At 39.9% G+C, this 18,922-nt stretch overlaps 2 protein-coding genes across 7 annotated transcripts in view; one reads left to right on the forward strand and one right to left on the reverse strand.

Annotated features, from left to right (window-relative positions):
• kif5ab (kinesin family member 5A, b) overlaps nt 1-4,578 on the reverse strand; it is a 36,556-nt gene extending 31,978 nt beyond the window's left edge. For all 4 annotated transcript variants that reach the window (XM_041241765.1, XM_041241764.1, XM_041241766.1 and 1 more), the window contains exon 1: nt 4,022-4,578. In XM_041241765.1, coding sequence (XP_041097699.1) covers nt 4,022-4,150 — 129 coding nt within the window. In that variant the 5' untranslated portion in view covers nt 4,151-4,578. The remainder of the gene's footprint in view (nt 1-4,021) is intronic.
• Nucleotides 4,579-7,511: 2,933 nt separating this feature from the next.
• Nucleotides 7,512-18,922, forward strand: part of dctn2 (dynactin 2 (p50)) — a 29,037-nt gene continuing 17,626 nt past the window's right edge. Inside the window, exons 1-3 of one of the 3 annotated variants that reach the window (XM_041241752.1) lie at nt 7,512-7,771; nt 9,604-9,672; nt 17,828-17,833. In XM_041241752.1, coding sequence (XP_041097686.1) covers nt 7,736-7,771; nt 9,604-9,672; nt 17,828-17,833 — 111 coding nt within the window. In that variant the 5' untranslated portion in view covers nt 7,512-7,735. The remainder of the gene's footprint in view (nt 7,772-9,603; nt 9,673-17,827; nt 17,834-18,922) is intronic. The other 2 variants (XM_041241753.1, XM_041241754.1) reach the window with 2 other exon arrangements.

Raw genomic sequence — 18,922 nt, forward strand, 5'->3', positions numbered from 1 at the left:
GTTTGAGTTATCTGCGTCAGGGTGTTTCGGGAATTGCTGCTGTAAGGCTCCCAGGGGAGGTGGCTCTTGCTTGCCTGCCTTCCGAGTCTCAGAAAATTCCACAGACAAAACTGAGAAGCAAATAGTGTGGCAGCGCTGCACCAGAGAGGGGAGATATATGGCATCCCTGCCTCTCAGACTGAGAAATGCTCAACTGAGTCTGATATGTCTCAACTGTTTCCCCTAAAGCCACTATTGTATCAACCAAAGGGAAAATGTATTACATATTTCAAACAAGTAAACAAATAATTGAGGTGTGATATGTGGTTTGTGTGTGTGTCTGTGTGCGTGTGTGTGTCTGTGTGTGTCTGTGTGTTGGGGTTTGCACATGTACAATGGATTATAGAGCATGTCTAGTATCGCAATGAGACAATACTCAAGGGGACTCCAGGCTGGGGGGTGGGGTGGGGATGGAGGGAGCGACTGACAAGCAAAGTCACCCTGAGAGACACAGTACAGTGGAGCAGAGAGAGCGTCTGCTTCTTTTAAAGGGACAGCTCACAGCAGGACTGCAGCTTAACACACAATGCCAGCGAGGCCAACGTCTTTGAGGTGACTTTACTTGCTGTCAATAATAAAAACAAACCAAGACACTGCAAATCTGGCCTTAAAGCAAGCGTGCACATCTCGTTCAAAAGGAGGATGGTTACATGTCTATCACAGCAGCCCACTGTGTCAGAATGACTGATCACTTTCCATAACAGTGGATCATTAAACAAGCTGTGTGTTACATTTCTAGAAGGTAATTGCTCAGTGTCCACACACTGGCAAGGCAGCTGCATTTACTGGAACCTTATGAGAATAATTACTGCTGAGCACGATGACCAGTTCTTCTTCATAACAATTTTAACTTGACCTGAACACACGCGTTTACGAGCTGGTAGCTTCAAGTGATATTTTAGTAGATATCTGTTTTGCCCCCCTTTGCCCCTTTTTATTGTGTGTACACTAGTCAGTGCTAAGGTGCTTAGATTAGGATTTTAGGAGCCGCTCTTCAGTTCTGGTTGTCTGTCATAGATGTAATGAAGGCCAGATCTCTTTATAAAAATAAGAAACAGCGCCATCTAGTGACCTGCCACTGTGGATCAAGTTTCTCTTTGTTTTTGTTTTTTTCAGGCAATATGCTGCTCTGCGTTAGATGGTGCTGACACTTACTAATCTAATCACATGCTAGCCATCTAGCCTTCGTTACACATGTCTGTAACAGGCAAGTGGAACTGATGGACAGCAGAACTCACTTATCAAAAAAATAGAAATTCAGTATTTGAGTAATTGCAATAAGAACCACTTAGATTGATTGCAAACAACATATAAATTTAAGGGAACAGTAATAATAATAATAATAATAATAATAATAATAATAATAATAATTATTATTATTATTATTATTATTATTATTATTATTATTATTATTATTATTATTATTATTATTATTATTATTATTATTATTATTTTTATTATTATTATTATTATTATTATTATTATTATTATTATTATTATTATTATTATTAATCACATCTCATCACCCTATACAATGCACTGAAGACTGGAGATGCTAAACGATGATGCTCACATTACAAATAAATGCAAAATTGGACAAATGCCTTCGTAAGGAGCAAAATAACTGGAGCGAGCTTAGATAGGATTGCATGTTGAAAAAATAAGACAAGTTCATTTATACAAATGCAGCATGCCCAATGGTAGCACATAAAGGAGAAACAACGTGCATAATGAATATTTCATTTCTGTCAGTTGCAGGCAAAGCTTTGTCTTGTCTTTTTGCTTAATCTGCAAGCTCATTTAGTCTTTTCAAAGCATCCTACTATGCTCTATTACAGTATTTTAATATTCGGGTTAATAATTCTCAGAGCAATAGCACTTTCTGTAGGTATACAGATCACATTACGGCACTGGTCTGCGATTCTCTTGGGGTCCCAAGGATATACTGCATCCAATGTTACCCTCCCCTCCCTCCCCCAATGCACTGAGAGAGATTTAAAGAGACAGTGTGCCTAATTGAGACCTGCTCTATGGTATACCATCTGGGGGTTCTAGTGTGATCATAATGGCAAAACCGTTAGCAGGCTGTTTATAACCTGTGCTTACAAAACCTTTTTATTAGGGTGCTATTATATATGATATAATTCAAAGGGGTTCTAGAACATGCAAGGGTTGCTATAATTCCATTTCGTATGTATATATTATTAAAAGTTTACTGTGTTATTTTTGCACTGTATTTTTGTAGTTTTTCCCCCATGCTTTTTCCCGAGGTTACACTATGCAATTAGCATAGTTTATCCTGGTTTGCCATGTTTCTTAATATGCTTTACAACAATACTTTGCTGGTCTTTACAATGCTCAACTATGCTTTACTATGCTTTCACAGTGCTTCATCACACTTTGGTATGATTTTAGTGTGGGGAATTTGTATAAGGGTAGTATGTTTCTAGGCAGCTATCTTTGCATGCCTACCTTCCAGCAATGCTTTGGTTTTCGAACAGTAAGTCCGACGCTATCACAGTTTGAAACGAGGTCCAAATATATTCTGCTTCAGTGTAGATAAGTATATGATTTGAAGCACGTTTTCTGTTTGTTATTGAGCAAAAACTATATGTGTTTGTGTGTGTGTGTGTGTGTGTGTATATATATATATATATATATATATATATATATATATATATATATATATATATATATATATATATAGTTTGTTGTTTACTGTATAGGAAAACAAAAGTATTGACCGTTTCCAAGACGATTCGATAACCGCAAAATACGGGGAATTGAATGACGCAATCGAAATGTTCTTGCTTGTCGTTTGCTTACAGAAGCGCATTAAGCAAATTGGGTTTTGTAATAAATCGATGAGCGATGAGTACGGGGTGCAGCCCTGAGTGCTGGGGAGGAACAGTCGGGTAATTTAAACCGCTCTGCACCGGCTCCAACACCGCAGTGCACATCCCTGCACAATGCGGGGAGTTCTGTAGCGCACAATAAAACGTGACTGGGCGGCTATTATTATATTGGACTCTATCACGCGAATGCCGGTAAAATACTATTCATTTATACATCGTTTGCAATATTTATTTTTCTCAGAAGATCCACTGCAAAACTCAAATAATGATTGACACAAACATTATGTGAAATTGCATATAACACAAACATAATATTCACCAGACGTGTGTGGGGATCAAAATGTATATAACACACCATTTTGTAAAGGTGTTGGCATTGGGGGCGCACTCATTAAAATATACCAGTACACGACATCCTGGTCATAACATTAATCCAGCATCTATCTGGCATATACATTCTGCTTCTATAGCTTATGAATCATATAGGCAAGGGCACGCTAGGGCAGGTGCAAATACTAGAGGTAAACTTTACAACACAGTCCAGCCACGAATAGGGTAAAACACTGTAGGTAAGCGATACCATACGCTTTACATCTTTATTGTAAAACCTGAAACTAAAAAAAAACTGCAAATATACATTTAAAAGAAGCAAATACGTGTTTATTTGTATGGTTGAAACAGACAAGTGTGTATTATTGTACCTTCAGTTAAAAAAAAAAAAAAAAAAAAAAAAAAAAAAACCCGATGTTGTTGTTATTTTGTTCTGGTATGTTTTTATAATAGAATGTATTTATTCTAGAAGAATATCCTACAACACAAATAATCGATGTATTTAGGGTAGGCCTGAATGCATTATTACACAGTGTGTGTGTGTTTTGACAAGAACAAATAATGAAATATTATAAAATGTTCTGACCTGCCCATTAGGTTATTGGTGCATAACGTTTAATTTTTTTTTTTTTTTCTCCTTTTCTTTTCAAAACATAAACATTTGGCCTCTATGCCAAATGCTAGCATTCTAGTCCGCATCCCGTGTCTGGGTGATTGGAGAGAATGTTTCAGCAATGCACAAAAAATGAAATCTCCACTCCTGCGTAATGAAATACTGGGGAAAGGAGCGTACTTACCGCGATCACAACGGTATCGTCTCCTTTAAATTTCGGGATGTATTTGTCTCCTCGTACAATTTCTGATTGATTCAGAGGTCGAAATCGGCAAAGAACTTTGATGTTACATTCGGTAGTTGCTTCTGCCATGATTCGGGATTAAAAGACGTTTATTGTATATATTTTTTGTTATAAATTAACGAATTAATTAATTTGATTGTAAATCACAACCGCGCTGCAAAATCTTCTTTGCGAATTGCAACGAGGATCACAATATAATTACTGCATTTTTCAAAACTGTTAAAAATAAATAAAATAACCCAAAAAATAATAACGCAAAAACACGGTATTTTTAACCAAATACTGTATAACGAGGGGGAAAAAAATCCTTGGGTGTGTTTGAGGAAACCCTGGTCTTCGTGAAGCTGCAGGAATAATTCTACTGGGTTTGCTAAAAATTGTTTTTGCAGCTCTGACTTGACGATGAATCGCACTGAGGTCCCATTCAAATGAAGCAGGCTTCGCGCAGCACTATACCGGTACTCTCTCTCGCTCTCTCTCTCTGCGGCTTTCTCTTTCCACGGCGCTTTATCATGCAAAGGGCGTGGCCGGTGAGAGAATACAGATGCCTTAAAGGGTCTCGATATTCTGTTTTGTACACGTTTTAAATTGCTATTCGCACGGTGGCTGGGCAAAGGTGTGTATTTAAGAAAGGTGTGCGTAATTTATTTAAAAGATGTTCACTGTACTGCAAATAACTGAAAAGTGAGGCTAATGTTTATTTGTTTTGGTCATTTCCGGAATACGTTTGTGGTCAAAATGTATTATTATTTTCCCGCAGTATAAACAGTTATAAGTGATTTTGCATCAGTACGTTTTGAAGACTTGGGGGGTGGGGGGGTGCTTAAACATTGGGCAATGTAAACTAACTGGACTGCCAACAGCACCCTTCAAACAATAGAGTGCACGGGAGGTTTATAGAATAATATAAAGACGCACCAGTAGTGAAATACTGAGAGCTTTAACGGGTCTTTGGAGAACACGCGTAAACCTGAATGTGCTTCTGACGCCACAGATTCCTTCCAGCAAGTAGGAACACAAAGCGAGCAACAATAAACGAGCATCGATCGAAGTTATACAATCGCAGCGCCTGGACTCAGGGGAAGGAGAACAGGACGGGTGGTGTTCGCTTTTAGGCTATCACACGATTACTGCTGAACTAAGCGTAATCGTATTATAATCTGAACATCATTGCGCACGGCGTGGCAGTTACCCGATATGTGTTTCCTTCAAAGGATGAGTCCAGGACGAATCTAGTGGATCCTATAAAATCCAAGGGGTCTCCAATTATAATTTCTGCACCCTGTATCTTTGATATAAGACAGGGGTTGTCTTTATCTTTAAGGTTTAAAACAATGTCCACTTGCGCTGCGTCTTAATCTGATTTCTGTCTGATCGCGCACCCCACTAATGCAAGTGAAATTAATATATGTATAGGCTATATCAGCTACCGTGTCGGGACCCCTGTGCACTGCTGTAGTGCTCAAAGAGGTTTGGCATGCAGAAGGAATAGATCTGCAGCAGAACACATTCGCAGCTTCTGATCTTCCGGGTTGTAGGGCGCGTTGGTTAGGGAGGGGGGCAAAAATTAGGGGAGGGTGAGTTTCATAAACCTCTGGTTACACGAGCGACCCCCTGCCGTGTCCGCCGCTCCCTTACTGAAATAGTGTTTGTTAACATATATTCTGAAGCACATTTAGATTTCAATATATGTTGCAATATTCAAAATTCAAGTACATTGATCTAGTTTTCATACCTGCCTTTCTCAAGCCGTGTGAGACGTAAAATGGTTGCTACTCATAAAATCAATGAGCGTGTCTTTAAAATGGACACAAATTTAAAGGGGAAAAAAAAGCCTCTGTATTAAATGTTGAATGGAATTAGTATTTATTTCATGTCTGAGGAACAGACCTTTAAAAAGCAGAGTTGGGTTATTAACTCATAAATTATTAAACACAGTTAATATTCCCTAATGGCTTATGGTTTAATGAAAGTCATGAATATTGCATCTCATTATATTTTCCATGATTTTTTCTTTTCTATTTGCTCTAGACACACTGACAAATCTGCAACACAGGCCGTCACCGGCGTAGCAAATTCAATAAATTCACAGAAAAAAGAAAAAATATACAGACAGTGCCGGACAATGAGAAAAAAAAACGCTTTGACGCAGCCAGTGACGTAATCATGTACAGGTGTGCAAAATCCCTGCGAGATTGAGGCCAGTTTATCGTTCCCAGCCAACTGAAAACTACGCGGAGGCGTGTGATACCGAGACCTGTATAAAGCCCATATGTAACACAGCAAACGAATATGCAAATTTATAAAAACATCATAACACCTTCATTGTTTTCCCTGGCCCCCAAACGGTTAACGTTGCCGGTTTTGCATGCCTTTAAAGTGACACCGTTGAGAGTGCATTTTAAGATCAATGGGAGACCCGCTTAATGTTTGTGTGTGTGTAGCGAGCCCGGGGGGAGGCAGCAGCAGGACTGGTAGGTGACTTTCAGAAAGGAGCCGGCGCTTTTGTACAGCGGTATCGGTGCTATGCTGAAAGGCGAAAGGTCCTGCGTTCGCGCCCGCCTTTGTGTGGATTACCTCGCTCTGTGTGAGGCGCCTGCCTGCAGAAACCGAGATCACCATAACACTGATATATTACCATTTTATATGCAGGTTACGTAACCAAATGGATCACATATAATACCCCATGCATCTCTTGCAATTGATTGATATAGTAATGCATGTCCAGCGTGAGAGCAGGCGAAGCTCACATACGCGTTCAACAGCAGTGCAGTTTTGAATTGCACTGTATACTGTCCGTGCATTCACTGCAGAACAAACACGGCCTATTATTTAACCAGAGAGAGAGAGATGATCATATTTAAAACAGCTGGACCTTCAGGTCAGTCCCAGGGGATCAGAGGACGGGAAATGTTTATCGTATTGAGATAAATCATTGGGTTTCTCTTATTGTGTGTATGGATCCAGTGCAGGGAAGCTGAACTATGGACCAATGGGGCCTATTGCTTCATCTCCTTAGAGAGTCTAGTTTATCGTGAAAATACACGCCTATAATTAAACTGAAACACGAGAACACGTATATCCCTTATACAAGTGTATTTGTGTTCCTATTTGTTTTTTTGTCCAATCCTTGTTTTTGTATTGCATATTATAAGACCAACTTATGTAAAACAGGAAAGATAAAACACCGCATTTTCTTTTATTGTGTTTTGTGGTGAAACGAAATGTATTAATCAGGCACGTTCCTTAGCGGCTACGTTGTGGGGTTTTGAATTTCACCAGTGCTTGTACATTACGTTGAATACGAGTTATAATAATAATAAAAAAAAAAAAAAACCCAGACATTTGCTCCACCTGTGAAAGCTGTTAATAAAACTACAACCCCCACAATTCCTGTCGCCATTACCTCACCCCAATGACATCACACACCGTGCCTGACAGACCGCGCGAGATTACCGGCTTCTCCACTACTGTCACATCGCTGTAAAAACTGACATTCATCAATTAACGAAAAGCTGACAACTGCATTGCTAAACAGGGGGGGTGGAAGTTTTTTTTTTAAATAAACAACCAAGCAAAAGCTTGCAAAAAGATCCGTTTTAGCATCTCCCCCCCCCCGCCATCTTCCTCTCCAGCGCTCCGGCTTCAACGACAATGGCGGACCCTAAATATGCCAACCTAGCAGGCATTGTAAGTACAATTAAAAGCAACCCTTTTTTATTTGCTCTCCAGGTGTTTCACGGCAAGTGTGCTTTGTTATATTCAGACGGAGGTTTCTGGTAAAGTCGTTCTGTCCATAAAGAAAGCGTCGCTTGTAAAATGGCATTGACCTCGCTCGGTGCAAGTCACTGCTATGCATTTAAATACCCCGCAATGCAAAATACGGGTAAACTCTGATATATACGTACTGTTACATAAGCGATTTAATGATTGCAATCTGTTGATGTTTAGCCATTCGTATGGGGGTTCTACATATGGACGGGATAATCCACTGTTTGCAATCACAATGGGTTTGTTTACCAGTTGGGATGTAGCTGTATTGTTTGGTATAGTTTGTATTATAACGCAAACCCACTCATTTAATTCATCTTGTTGTAAATGTGTATTTTGTGTATCCTGTGCAAACGGAGATGGCATTGTATTCGTAATCGGTTTCTGCTAGGAGCTTTACAGGGTGTGTTTGTGTTCTGGGCGTTGGCTAGTGAACTGTGCCAGGTTCAATGCTACTAGCATGTTTCTGATTAAATAATAATAATAATAATAATAATAATAATAATAATAATAATAATAATAATAATCGAATGCAAAACGCAGCCTTTTTTATTTATGGGAGACTTCCTTCAGCCTCGGCGTGCTTCCTGGACTGCCTACGTGAACCGATGAGAATACACCTGGCCAAATGCCGAGTGCATATATATGCAATGTATGTGTACACATTAAAATGTGTTTGTCTTAATTCTGTGTTAATCACTATACAGTATGGTTTCTCCAAGTGTCATGTTGCATAGCTATGACTGATTCACTGTAAACTACACATAAGACCAGGCAATGTTTGGCTTACTTTCAAAATCGTTCTTCCGATCTCCAAGTCATTTTTTTTTTGGCTTTGTTTTTAATTGCTGGTTAGACTTTTGAAGACTTGAAGCTAGTGTTTGTGTGTCATAGTCAATCGGATAAACACGATTAACTCGCAGATCCATTAAGCAAGACCAAAACAATACATCAGTCGTGTCAATCAGACTTTTTCCCCCACCTGTGTTTTATTTTTTCCTGAACAGTTTGCTCTAATCTGAAATGTGATATTTTGTATTGTGACATTTTATTACAATTGCTAGGAAATACATAATAATAGTTAATAATAATAATAGTAATACTTCATACCCTGTGCTGTGAGATTGCCTAAGAATGATTAACAGATGATGGGGTGCCTGGAAGAATATCTAAACGGTCTCATGACTGCTGTTAAATAGAACTGCACAATAGGAATTTGTTTCCAGCATTTCGCTGTCTGCTATAAAGTATTATTTCAGCCTCTGTGCACAAAAGTTGCGTTTGTTTCGAAACACAGAGAAGAAATAACAAGGTCAACAATTATAATGGCCGTTTGGGCTACAGTCATTTTTTTTGGAAAAGAAATTAGCAGCTTGGGAAACGTTCCGAAGACGTCAGCTTTAACAGTTGCTTGAAAGTTCCTAGTCTTTATTTGTCAGTGCTTTCTGGAAAGAAGGTTGTTACAGCTGTGTTAACAAGTCTGGAATCTTATATCCCATCCCTGAATGGCCAGGAAAAGTGGTTGACCAGTGTTAGTTTTCCAGGTGCTGTATACCGCAACAAGGTACAACCTATTTTGTGCAAACGCCGAGGAATCCCAGTGAATCCAGTATCTTTACATGGTTTGATTCAATACATGGCTGCTCTTTGGTTTTAGGAATCAGCTGAGTTGAAAAAGCAATCTACCGCTTTCTGTGTGTGGTGCATGATACGCTGTAACTAAACAAGCTGTTTTTCCATTGTGGTTTCAGGCAACCAACGAACCTGACATCTATGAGACAAGCGAACTGCCTGAGGATGACCAAGCGCAGTTTGAGTCGGTAAGTCTGAGTAGAATCCCTTTGCTACGCAGACTCCAGTTTCTGGTCAATATATTGCAATCTGTGCTTCTGTAAAGTTGCTCTTGGGAAGTCAAAGGTTTAAAAAAAAAAAAAAAAAAAAAAAAAACTGATGCACTTCATAAGAATAGAAACAGGGAAGCTTAGTGTGTCATTTAAAAAAAAAAACCTTCATTTAATTCCAAGTCAGAACACAGATATCATTTTTATCGTGTGTAGAACATTATTTTTAGCACACCCTCTTCAGCATGGAAATGTGCACAATGACTGCAGTGCTGCTGTAAGCTTTTTTTTTTTTCCCCCGTTAGGCATCAAAGGTGTTCTTCACTGGGATGAGATTAAAAGCAAAACATCCCAGAGATTGTATAACTGCTCATACTAACAGGGTCTCGCAGAATCCAGGGCGGATAGTTGGGTGCTATTTCTTCTACTGGATGTGTATTAAACAGGGGAGGGTTTCAGCACTGAACTGGTTCGTCCTTCAGTCGTGCGACCGTTGCCGAGTGCGGTGTTTCGTCTCTTTGGTCGTGTGATCCTACTGCTGCACAGACCGGTTATTCAGATCAAGCTGTCCGCAGAAACCAGGTGCTGACAGTCAGGTGTGGATCTGGCTGATTTTCCGTTCCAAGTGAAGAGACAGCTTTTCGTAGACGGTCGCTGCTTTTCGTAGGCTGTGGAGAACAGCGATCCACACAAAGCCAAGCAGCTGTTTGTTTCTCTTGCAGGGGTGGATTGGTGATTTAGCCCAGTGCACCAGTGACCCTCACCTGTGGAGGGCTTGATCCGAATAATTCAGCAATACTTTCAATCGGTTTGTGCAGCAGTATGCAAGTCTTTGCTAGTGTTTCGTTTGTCTTCAGTCTAGCTGGCTCTGTCTCGTTACCGTCACAAGGCTGAAGTATGAACCACTTCAGAGGCCTGCAGTGTTGAAAGATTTTAACAGGTTTTCCAATAACATTTCAAACCCTGCCTTAAATTACACTGTATCAATTACAAAATAAGTAAGGTTATCTTTTAAGTGTTACTAATTTATTTCCTCCCTGCTAGGGTTAATTATAAGCCTTTAGAATCTACCTGGCTGTTGGGTTTGATTTCCTCATTCCAGAACAGCATGTTGTCCTCTGACCATTTGTCTCTACACTATAACCCTGATTTACAGTCGGCCCACCAAAGATCTAATAAGAAATGTCATAAATGCTTGTTTATTTCATTCTGGGGGGGAAAAGGGCAGCATTTTAGCTGAAACTTAGTAAATCTGTCCCAAAGCATTTGGAACGCAGCGCTCAGGTCTCTAAACAGCTGCTACTGTAAAATCGACTCGTCCAAGTCAGCTGGAAATATATTACTTTTAATATTGCTGAACTGTAAGGTTGGGTAGAAAGCCAGAAAAAGAATAAAATATCATGAAACATTCTCTAGCAACACTGCAGAATCCAGAGGTAGGACAATAAATCAGAAAGACCCGTCATAACACTGTTAATAGGGTGGAGGGCTCGGATTCATCACGACGAGTCATTCTGCAAGGTGCTGAAATGCTTCTGGAGGGATACGAAGTTGGAGTGGAAATCTGTATACCTGCAGTCTCCTGTCAAAGTGTGGTGATCTGCTGTATTGCAGTGTTTAACATTATGAACGTATTGGTGTCAGGGATGCAGAGCGCATTGAGTCAGTCATGTCAGCAACAGCCCTTGTATTAAAACTGTTTCCATTTCTTTGTCCAACCCCTCTACCTCATTCTTTTACTCGAAGGTAAGTTGAGTGTGAGAATAATCAAAAGCAGCGATATGGTCAGCTTTCAAATCCAAAGTGATCACATGGGGGTCAGTTGCAGGGTACCAGATTTAGTCCGCTTGATGTGTCTAAAGCTGGTCCATCTTCTAATCCCAATTGCAGAGTACCAGAAATGAATCATCACAGGTGGATCATCCGCTAAATCAGACTAAACACGATCCTGATTGCAGCAGCGTGATGATCCTGTTTAAGTGGAGTAGTGCTGTGAAGGCTAAGACTAGCTTGGTACGTTTGCTCGTCCGAAGCATTTACTGCTTAGTGTTTTGCAGAGACAGCTGCGTTTTCCCTCTGAAATGACATCTTAAAACTTTATTCTGTACATTTCTTATGCCCGTCACATTCGGGGCAGTCAGACCCGTGAGAATAAAGTCTGTGTCCATGAGAACAAAAATTACAAAGTGGGATGTAATTTAACGTAACGTTATTTAGCAGGTTTCATTTTTATGAAGCAATATGTGTTAATTCTGTAGGGTGATGCAAAACTTTTAACCAGAGCTGTAGTTTAGCCCCCATTATGGGTCTGTCTTGTTCTGATCAGTTAAACAAGTTCCTGGGATGATCTGTTTGGTACCCTGCAATCAGGATTAAGATAGTGCAGATTTGCAGGATTTTCTAGTTGCTTGATGTGATGTAATCACTGGTACTCTGCAATTAACCCAGTCAAGTTTAAGAATACTTCAGTGTTTTGTTTTGTTTTTTATACTCTAAGAATATGCTTGACTTCTTATAATTAGAAACATAAAAAGTTGCAGTTTTAAAAAAAAACAAAAAAAAACAAACTTTGTTCTTGTGTTGCTTTTCTTATTGTTTCTGCACCACTGAATCCATTTGCTGTTTGGTTTTTATTTCATTTTGATGTGTTTATGTGTTGTGTCCAGACTTAATGATTCAGAGCCTGTTTAGGGTGGCAGCTGTGCACTGGGGGTGTGAATTCAGTGTCTTTTGAAGGGTCATTACTGCCTAGCGAGTTTTTGGCACAGAGGCTTGATAAATCTCTCTCAACATCATGAGATGCTGGAGGGTGGAAGGAAAAGTTCTGTGTTAAAATGACGGGGCTAATTTTGAAGTTGTTCAACCACAAACTGGCAGCCATTAATAAAAATTTGTGGGATTAACGTCAAATTTCTGTGGACGATGTTGGATTTTATTAGTATGATAATTAGTTCAATCTTCTGTAATGCTGATTTCATATCTGTGCAATTTATTTTATGTTCAAATTGATATGTAACACTGAAACAGCAAAAAATATGGTAAACAGTCATTTAACATTCCACAAATGTTATTCTGCCACCGTTATAACATTATTATGAGAATTAAGATTAAACAAAAGCATATCAAACAAGAAAAAGGACATTTATCAGTGTTCAAGGTTCATGCTGCTTTATTCCAACTATTAATATTGATTATGTTGTAGACAGATTTATATAAAATTGCGTCAACATAAAAACATATTCATTTACAGTTGATTAGCCTGATACAGAACGAAAGTAATTAGCACGTCTGGATGAATCTCCCTGCCAAATTAGAATTGGAAGGAAGCATAATGAACTAATCCTTCACTTCTGACTTGTGAAGGCTCTGTCTCAGAGGCTTGCTGTGGATGATGTTTGGGTGCAGTTACCTTTTGGGACTTGCATTCCTGTTCCTTTGGCACAGCCTTTGCCCATATATGCTCGAGCACTCCCCACAGCCCAAACCCTGCTGGTTTACACTGGCCTCCCTTCCCCAAAATGTAAACCTGTTGTTTGGCACACAAACTGCTTATACAAAGCAGAGGTTTTACACACACAGATTATACATTGGTTTTAACACCCAATCTTATAAAAAAATTGCCATGGTGTCTAAATGTAAATTCAGAACCTTGATTATAAATCTTAACCCCAACATCCCACCCCCATTCCCCTTACTGCTCGGAAAAATAAACAGAATATTTTTTGGCAAAAAATGAACTCAAACACAGTAAAGGGAGGAGTTTTGCTGTTATCCCGACACGTCTAGACGTCCGTTCCGATGGAAACTTCCTAAATTAGAGACGGTTCAGTGGTAGGTGGGATGACAGGCAGGGAGTCCAGCACTTAACCCAATTCTGCACGTACTAAGGGAAAATGAAAGTCACTGGGGAGCTGAGTGCTGCTCAAAGTTATTTTCATTTTCGGTACTCCCCAGGATGTCATTTAAAATACTAATACAGGAGCCTCCCCAAACACAGGATCTCAAAGCAAAAGACAGCAGCCCCTGCCAACCGCCTGTGTAACATTATTTATTCAGCAGGCACATAGACAGAGTGATGCTTTGCAAAGCAGCCGTATGCAACATTGTGGCTATCTAGTGAGGAGCGTGTGATTGCCTGTCGTGGCTGCACAGGAAAGCATACTGTATAACTGGCCATGTGACAGGAGGAGAATGCAACTTTCCTCCTTCCTCAGTCAATCTGAGACAGCATTGAAGACCAGCAGCCACCCAGAAAGATCTGAATTCACGCTCCCTTGGGTTTCTTCCTGCGCTGTTTTCGGTTGTTCTTTCTGTGTCGTACATGGGGGTGTAATGACATCACGATCCGGATCATAATGTGTATGAAGGGCTGGTTTGTGTGACGTGTAATAGCAACCTTTAGAGTCAGTGATTGAGGGATTGAAGTTATGGAGGCAGTGATATTAAACAATTGACTTGCCTTTTAAAGATGAGTGTGTATTCACACCCGCTGTACATTGCCAGTGTTCATCATTCAAGGATTAGTGCACAAGTACTGGTGGCAATGCAGTGCGTTTTGTAATGCATTGGGATACGCATCACAATAAGCACACAGATCCATCAATACAGACTCGTTCCACCCCTAGTCGTACAGTGACCTCATGTTGAAATGCTGAAAGAATGCCATTCCAAAAGCAGATGGAGCAATTGAGGACTGCTGAAGGTGCCTGCACCAATCTTCCCTTCGTGTAACTACATCCGCCCTTTACTCGGGTCATGATAGCTGGTTAAACTAGACGACTGCTGTAGCAGAACAAGTCCAGTACTGCAGAGCAAAGTTTGTACAAAAAATTTTGTACAATGGATTGTACAAATGGTACAATCCAAGAAAAATGGGTGAAGAAAGAATGTAAGTTATTGGGCTGGGGTGGGGCGATACAGATGAGCTGCTAATATGAAAGCAGAGGTCCAGAGGCTAGGTCAGGGGTCAGACAAGCAGGGTCATAACAGAAGGTCAGGGGCCAGGAGTGTCAGTAGGATGGGCTAGGGAGAGGAGATACGTTATGAGGGAGAATGTTTCATGATAAGTGGGAGTCTATTCCAATGAAGGGGAGCAGGAAGGGAAATGGAATTGGGCACGGGGCGAGGGTGGGACAGAGAGGAACAATAGGGATTGGGAGCGTGAGGGACGTGGAGGAACATAGTAGGTGATCAGTGCAGCCAGATCAGCTGGGTCAAGACCATGGAGAGATTTATACACAAGGGTAAGGAATTTGAACAGGCAACGATAATAGACAGGGAGCCAGTGTAGCTGGGTGAGGAGAGGGGGGGTATGGAAGGAGCGGTATTAAATGGAGAGTCTTACTGCCATCCATTCATTCATTCGTTACCTTGACAGATAGAGTGATCGGCTATTAAACATGACTCCTAAGTGGAGGTGAACATTCAAAGCAGTCAGAGTTTGTTGGAATGCTGTTTAAACTAGGTGATGGGGAGAGATGGTGCATACGGTTAACCGTGTGACTCATAGGAGACACAGCGATTGGGGGGTGGAATGTGGCACTAATTGACAGAAACTCTGTGGTTTGAAGTAGCCTTCCACAGTGCAAGATTCCAACTGGTTTTATAACCTTACTGTTGCTCCTGGGAGGAAACGACTTTTATACGTTGGTGCCCCCAGAAAGATCTGAATTCGCAGCTCCTGAAAGTGATAATCGGGGCGTTAAGATATGTAATGACATCCTTGCAGACAGACAGACATTTAAGACGATCCATTTTTAATAGCCAGACACAAAGGATATTCTTGGACCCGTGTTATACATGTAATCTACAGCAAGGGGGACGGGGACTGTCTGGCACCTTTCCTTCTATGCCAGTATTGTTGCTGTCTTTGGAATGCCATTCGTTCAAAATCACATATGTACAGTAATTGTAAATGGGTTTTCAAATGCACACTAAACTAGCATTTTCCCCTAATGCTTCCCCACCCCACCCCCTGTTTTGACTACCTTGCCTGGATGCTAGTTTGTTGAAGTAAGACTTTTTTTTTCTTTTATAAATGCTTAAATTCTGGATGTGTTATTTTTGTTTGCAATTTAATTTTGCATGTAGAAATCGGCTTGCAGTGGTGTGATCAACAGATTATTATTTGATTTATTTATTTATTTTTAAATCTCATTGATTTTCTCATTGGGTCCAAGGTTAGCCTTTTGCCTCAGTTATGGTGTCAGGGGTTTTAGCTGTTGAAATCATTCCATAGATGTTACTTGTGGTGCACTTCCATTCGCTATGTAGACGTCCTGTGAGTTTTAAAAGAAGCGTGTGTCCTAGCAAGCATGCATTTTTATTTAGTTTTTATATATTACCAGGTTAAAGACCTGCATAGTGGAAGCATGCTTTATATACTTAGTTTCATTTCTAAACTGTACACTAGGGAAACTATTCCAGTTTGAGGAAAGGTTAAAATAATCTCTTCAGCCTAGAAAAAAGAAGGGGACTCAAAGTCTATCAAATCAGAAATGGCATGATAATGTTAACCTAAGGCACCACGGCAGAGAGAACTAGAGGGCATACATGGAAGCTGAGTAAAAGGTAGGAAGCACTTTTTTACACAGTTACAAATGCATAGCCTACCAGGAGAAGCAGTAGGATCTAAAACACTGGGAACATTTTCAAAAAGAGTGAGTCGTCCCACCCCCCCCCTCCCAGTAGGGGAGAATGGGGTGCAAACAAGGGACAAGCCTTGATGGGCCGAATGGCCTTTTCTCCTTCCCAAATCTTATGTTCTAGATGTTTTCTTTTGAGGTTGATAAGAAAGCTCTTGTCTTGGGGTTGTATTCCTTCCATTGTTGAGAATACCAGGTGAAAGATGTGGCTGCTTTTTGCTAGCATTTTATAATCCTTTCCTCTCATTGGCTTTTGCTGTAGTACCTTATTTTGCCACTGCTTCCTCTGTCTGTAGGAATACTAGCAAAGGGTGTGGGAGCCTACGTACCTTTTCACTCGTTTCCTTTTAGAGTTTCACTTTCTTCATTTACTCAGCGTTGTTTAGCTTCCCCTGTACAGCCTGTGCTGAAAATAAACCTCCATTGAACGCATGTGGTGTAATCCTGCTGCAGTGGAACTGCCGGGCTGATCAATGGACAAACTGAAAGAAAGCTTTGTCCGTCACAGATAAGAGGGACTCTAAATCTTACCAACTTCAAGAGATGGGGCTGCTCTAAAGTGACCTTCAGAGATGAAATTTTAAATGAAATTACCATTTAAAGTGTTTTTTTTTTTTTTTTTTTTTTTCCTATTTGGCAATTTCTTGCCTGTTTGATTTGTCTGTTATGTATGTTGTGAGGCAGGGAAGCATATTGCCGTTGCGCTGTAGTCCATAGGTGACGTTTTGTGCACCGAACCTTGTGCAACAGTGATATGCTTCCCCCACCCCACATTCCCCATTGAGGGGTCTTCTCAAAATCTGTTTTTTGTTGCAATAGTTAGGAAGCATTGTAAATAACGATCGAAGCTCTAACAACAGATAACCATACACGCCTGTATTACAGGTAAAGAAAATCCATGAGGAAAATATAGATGCAGGCTTTAATGTGGGGGTTTTTAAATGGGGTTAAGAAGACTCTGTATAGAAAAACCTCCAGCACTACATCATTAAATGTGTAATGTTTAAATGAATACCAGAAATGCCAGGTATAGCTAGGTGTCACTATTATCCTAACGAGATACAATCCACTAGCTACTGGCCAGCTATATTCTAGCACAACTGTATTGCTTTTCGTCCCTATTAAAGCTTACCTGCTAGTCAGGTCTTTAAACCAAAGTGCATTTTAACTTTTGCTTGAAATAACCTGTTTTTTTTTTTTTTTTTTTTTTTTAAACTTCCCTTTCGCATGGTTTGTGAAGATTATGTCGTCACAGTTTATCCCCCTTTAACATGACTGCTTACATAAAGGGTAGAGGACCAGATCCTTTCTGCTTCAGTTCCCAGGATTAATGTGTGGTGTTAAAGCAATGTGTGCCGCTAGCCGATTGTTGTGCTGTCAGCTCGTATTGTGCGTTGCATTTGTGTCGAAAGCACGTGTTAATATAATCTGTCTCTCTTTCTTGTCTTTTTCTTGCACTCTGTAACGCTCTCCTTTTTTGGAAACTCAAGGAGCTGGTAAGGAGTATATCTATCTCCCTGCTAATGTGTGCGTGCTGTGATTTGACCCTGTTCTCCCCTTTTGTCTTTTCCAGAACCTATTTGCATACGGATTTTTCAATATACCTCAGATTTTGTCTAAGCATTTTCGCTCGTCAGATTTTGTAATCCCTATGGCAGTTTGCGGGGTTGGGTTCCGTTTCCTTTATAAAACGAATTCCAGTTCCCTTTGAATCAGTTCCAAGTTCCGAAGAATTCACTTGAAAGGCTTGGCATTGGAATTGATCGAAAGGGAATTGGAATTAGGAATTGATTTTAAAAAAATTAATTGGAATTGATAAACGGGAACTGACCCCAATCCTGGCAGTTTTGTAATGCATCCATGCAGAAAATCAAGGCTGCTGTACCTGCATGCTTTTTTGCATTTAGCTTCGCATGAGCCCTTTTTAAAAAAATTATTAATTATATTTTTAATTAAATGTACTGTTACCTTGCTTGAACTTTGTAATTGTGCTTAAAAATGCAGCAACACTTAATTTAATAGAAAATAATCTTTTGCATGGATCTATATGAAAGTGTACATAAACGGATCAATCAACAACAAAAACTGTACAGAGAGAGTTGGCAAAGACAAAAGTCTTTCTTTCCTCTTAAATCAGTGATCAGTAAAATTATTATTCACTGTGTAGCATTAACATAACTCCATTCCTTTTGCTCCAAAACATTCTTCATCTCTGTTCTAGGATGTCAGTAAGTTTAAAACCAATGCCATTGTAAAATATATACTACAGTGTAACACTTAGTTTCTGTCCTAACAGATAGATTTGTTAGAAACCTAAAACATGTTGTTAATACCGTAGTTGCAAATTAACTAGATCTAGGAAAAAACATTAATTTTAAATGATAAATATATAAAAAAAAGATGGATTTCATTGTGCAGGTTTGTATGAAGCCTCTGGTGTTGATGTGATGGAAGATGATTTGCATGTTATCAAGGTGTTTGTAACTTCAGATGCTACCACTACAGCCACAGAGTGATATTAAGCAGGCTTCAAGGAAGAGAGGAAGCTTGTGTCCCTTGAGCTAAAACTGTCTGTAGGGGATGTA

This window comes from Polyodon spathula, unplaced genomic scaffold, assembly GCF_017654505.1.
Source record: "Polyodon spathula isolate WHYD16114869_AA unplaced genomic scaffold, ASM1765450v1 scaffolds_812, whole genome shotgun sequence".
Classification (NCBI taxonomy): domain Eukaryota; kingdom Metazoa; phylum Chordata; class Actinopteri; order Acipenseriformes; family Polyodontidae; genus Polyodon; species Polyodon spathula.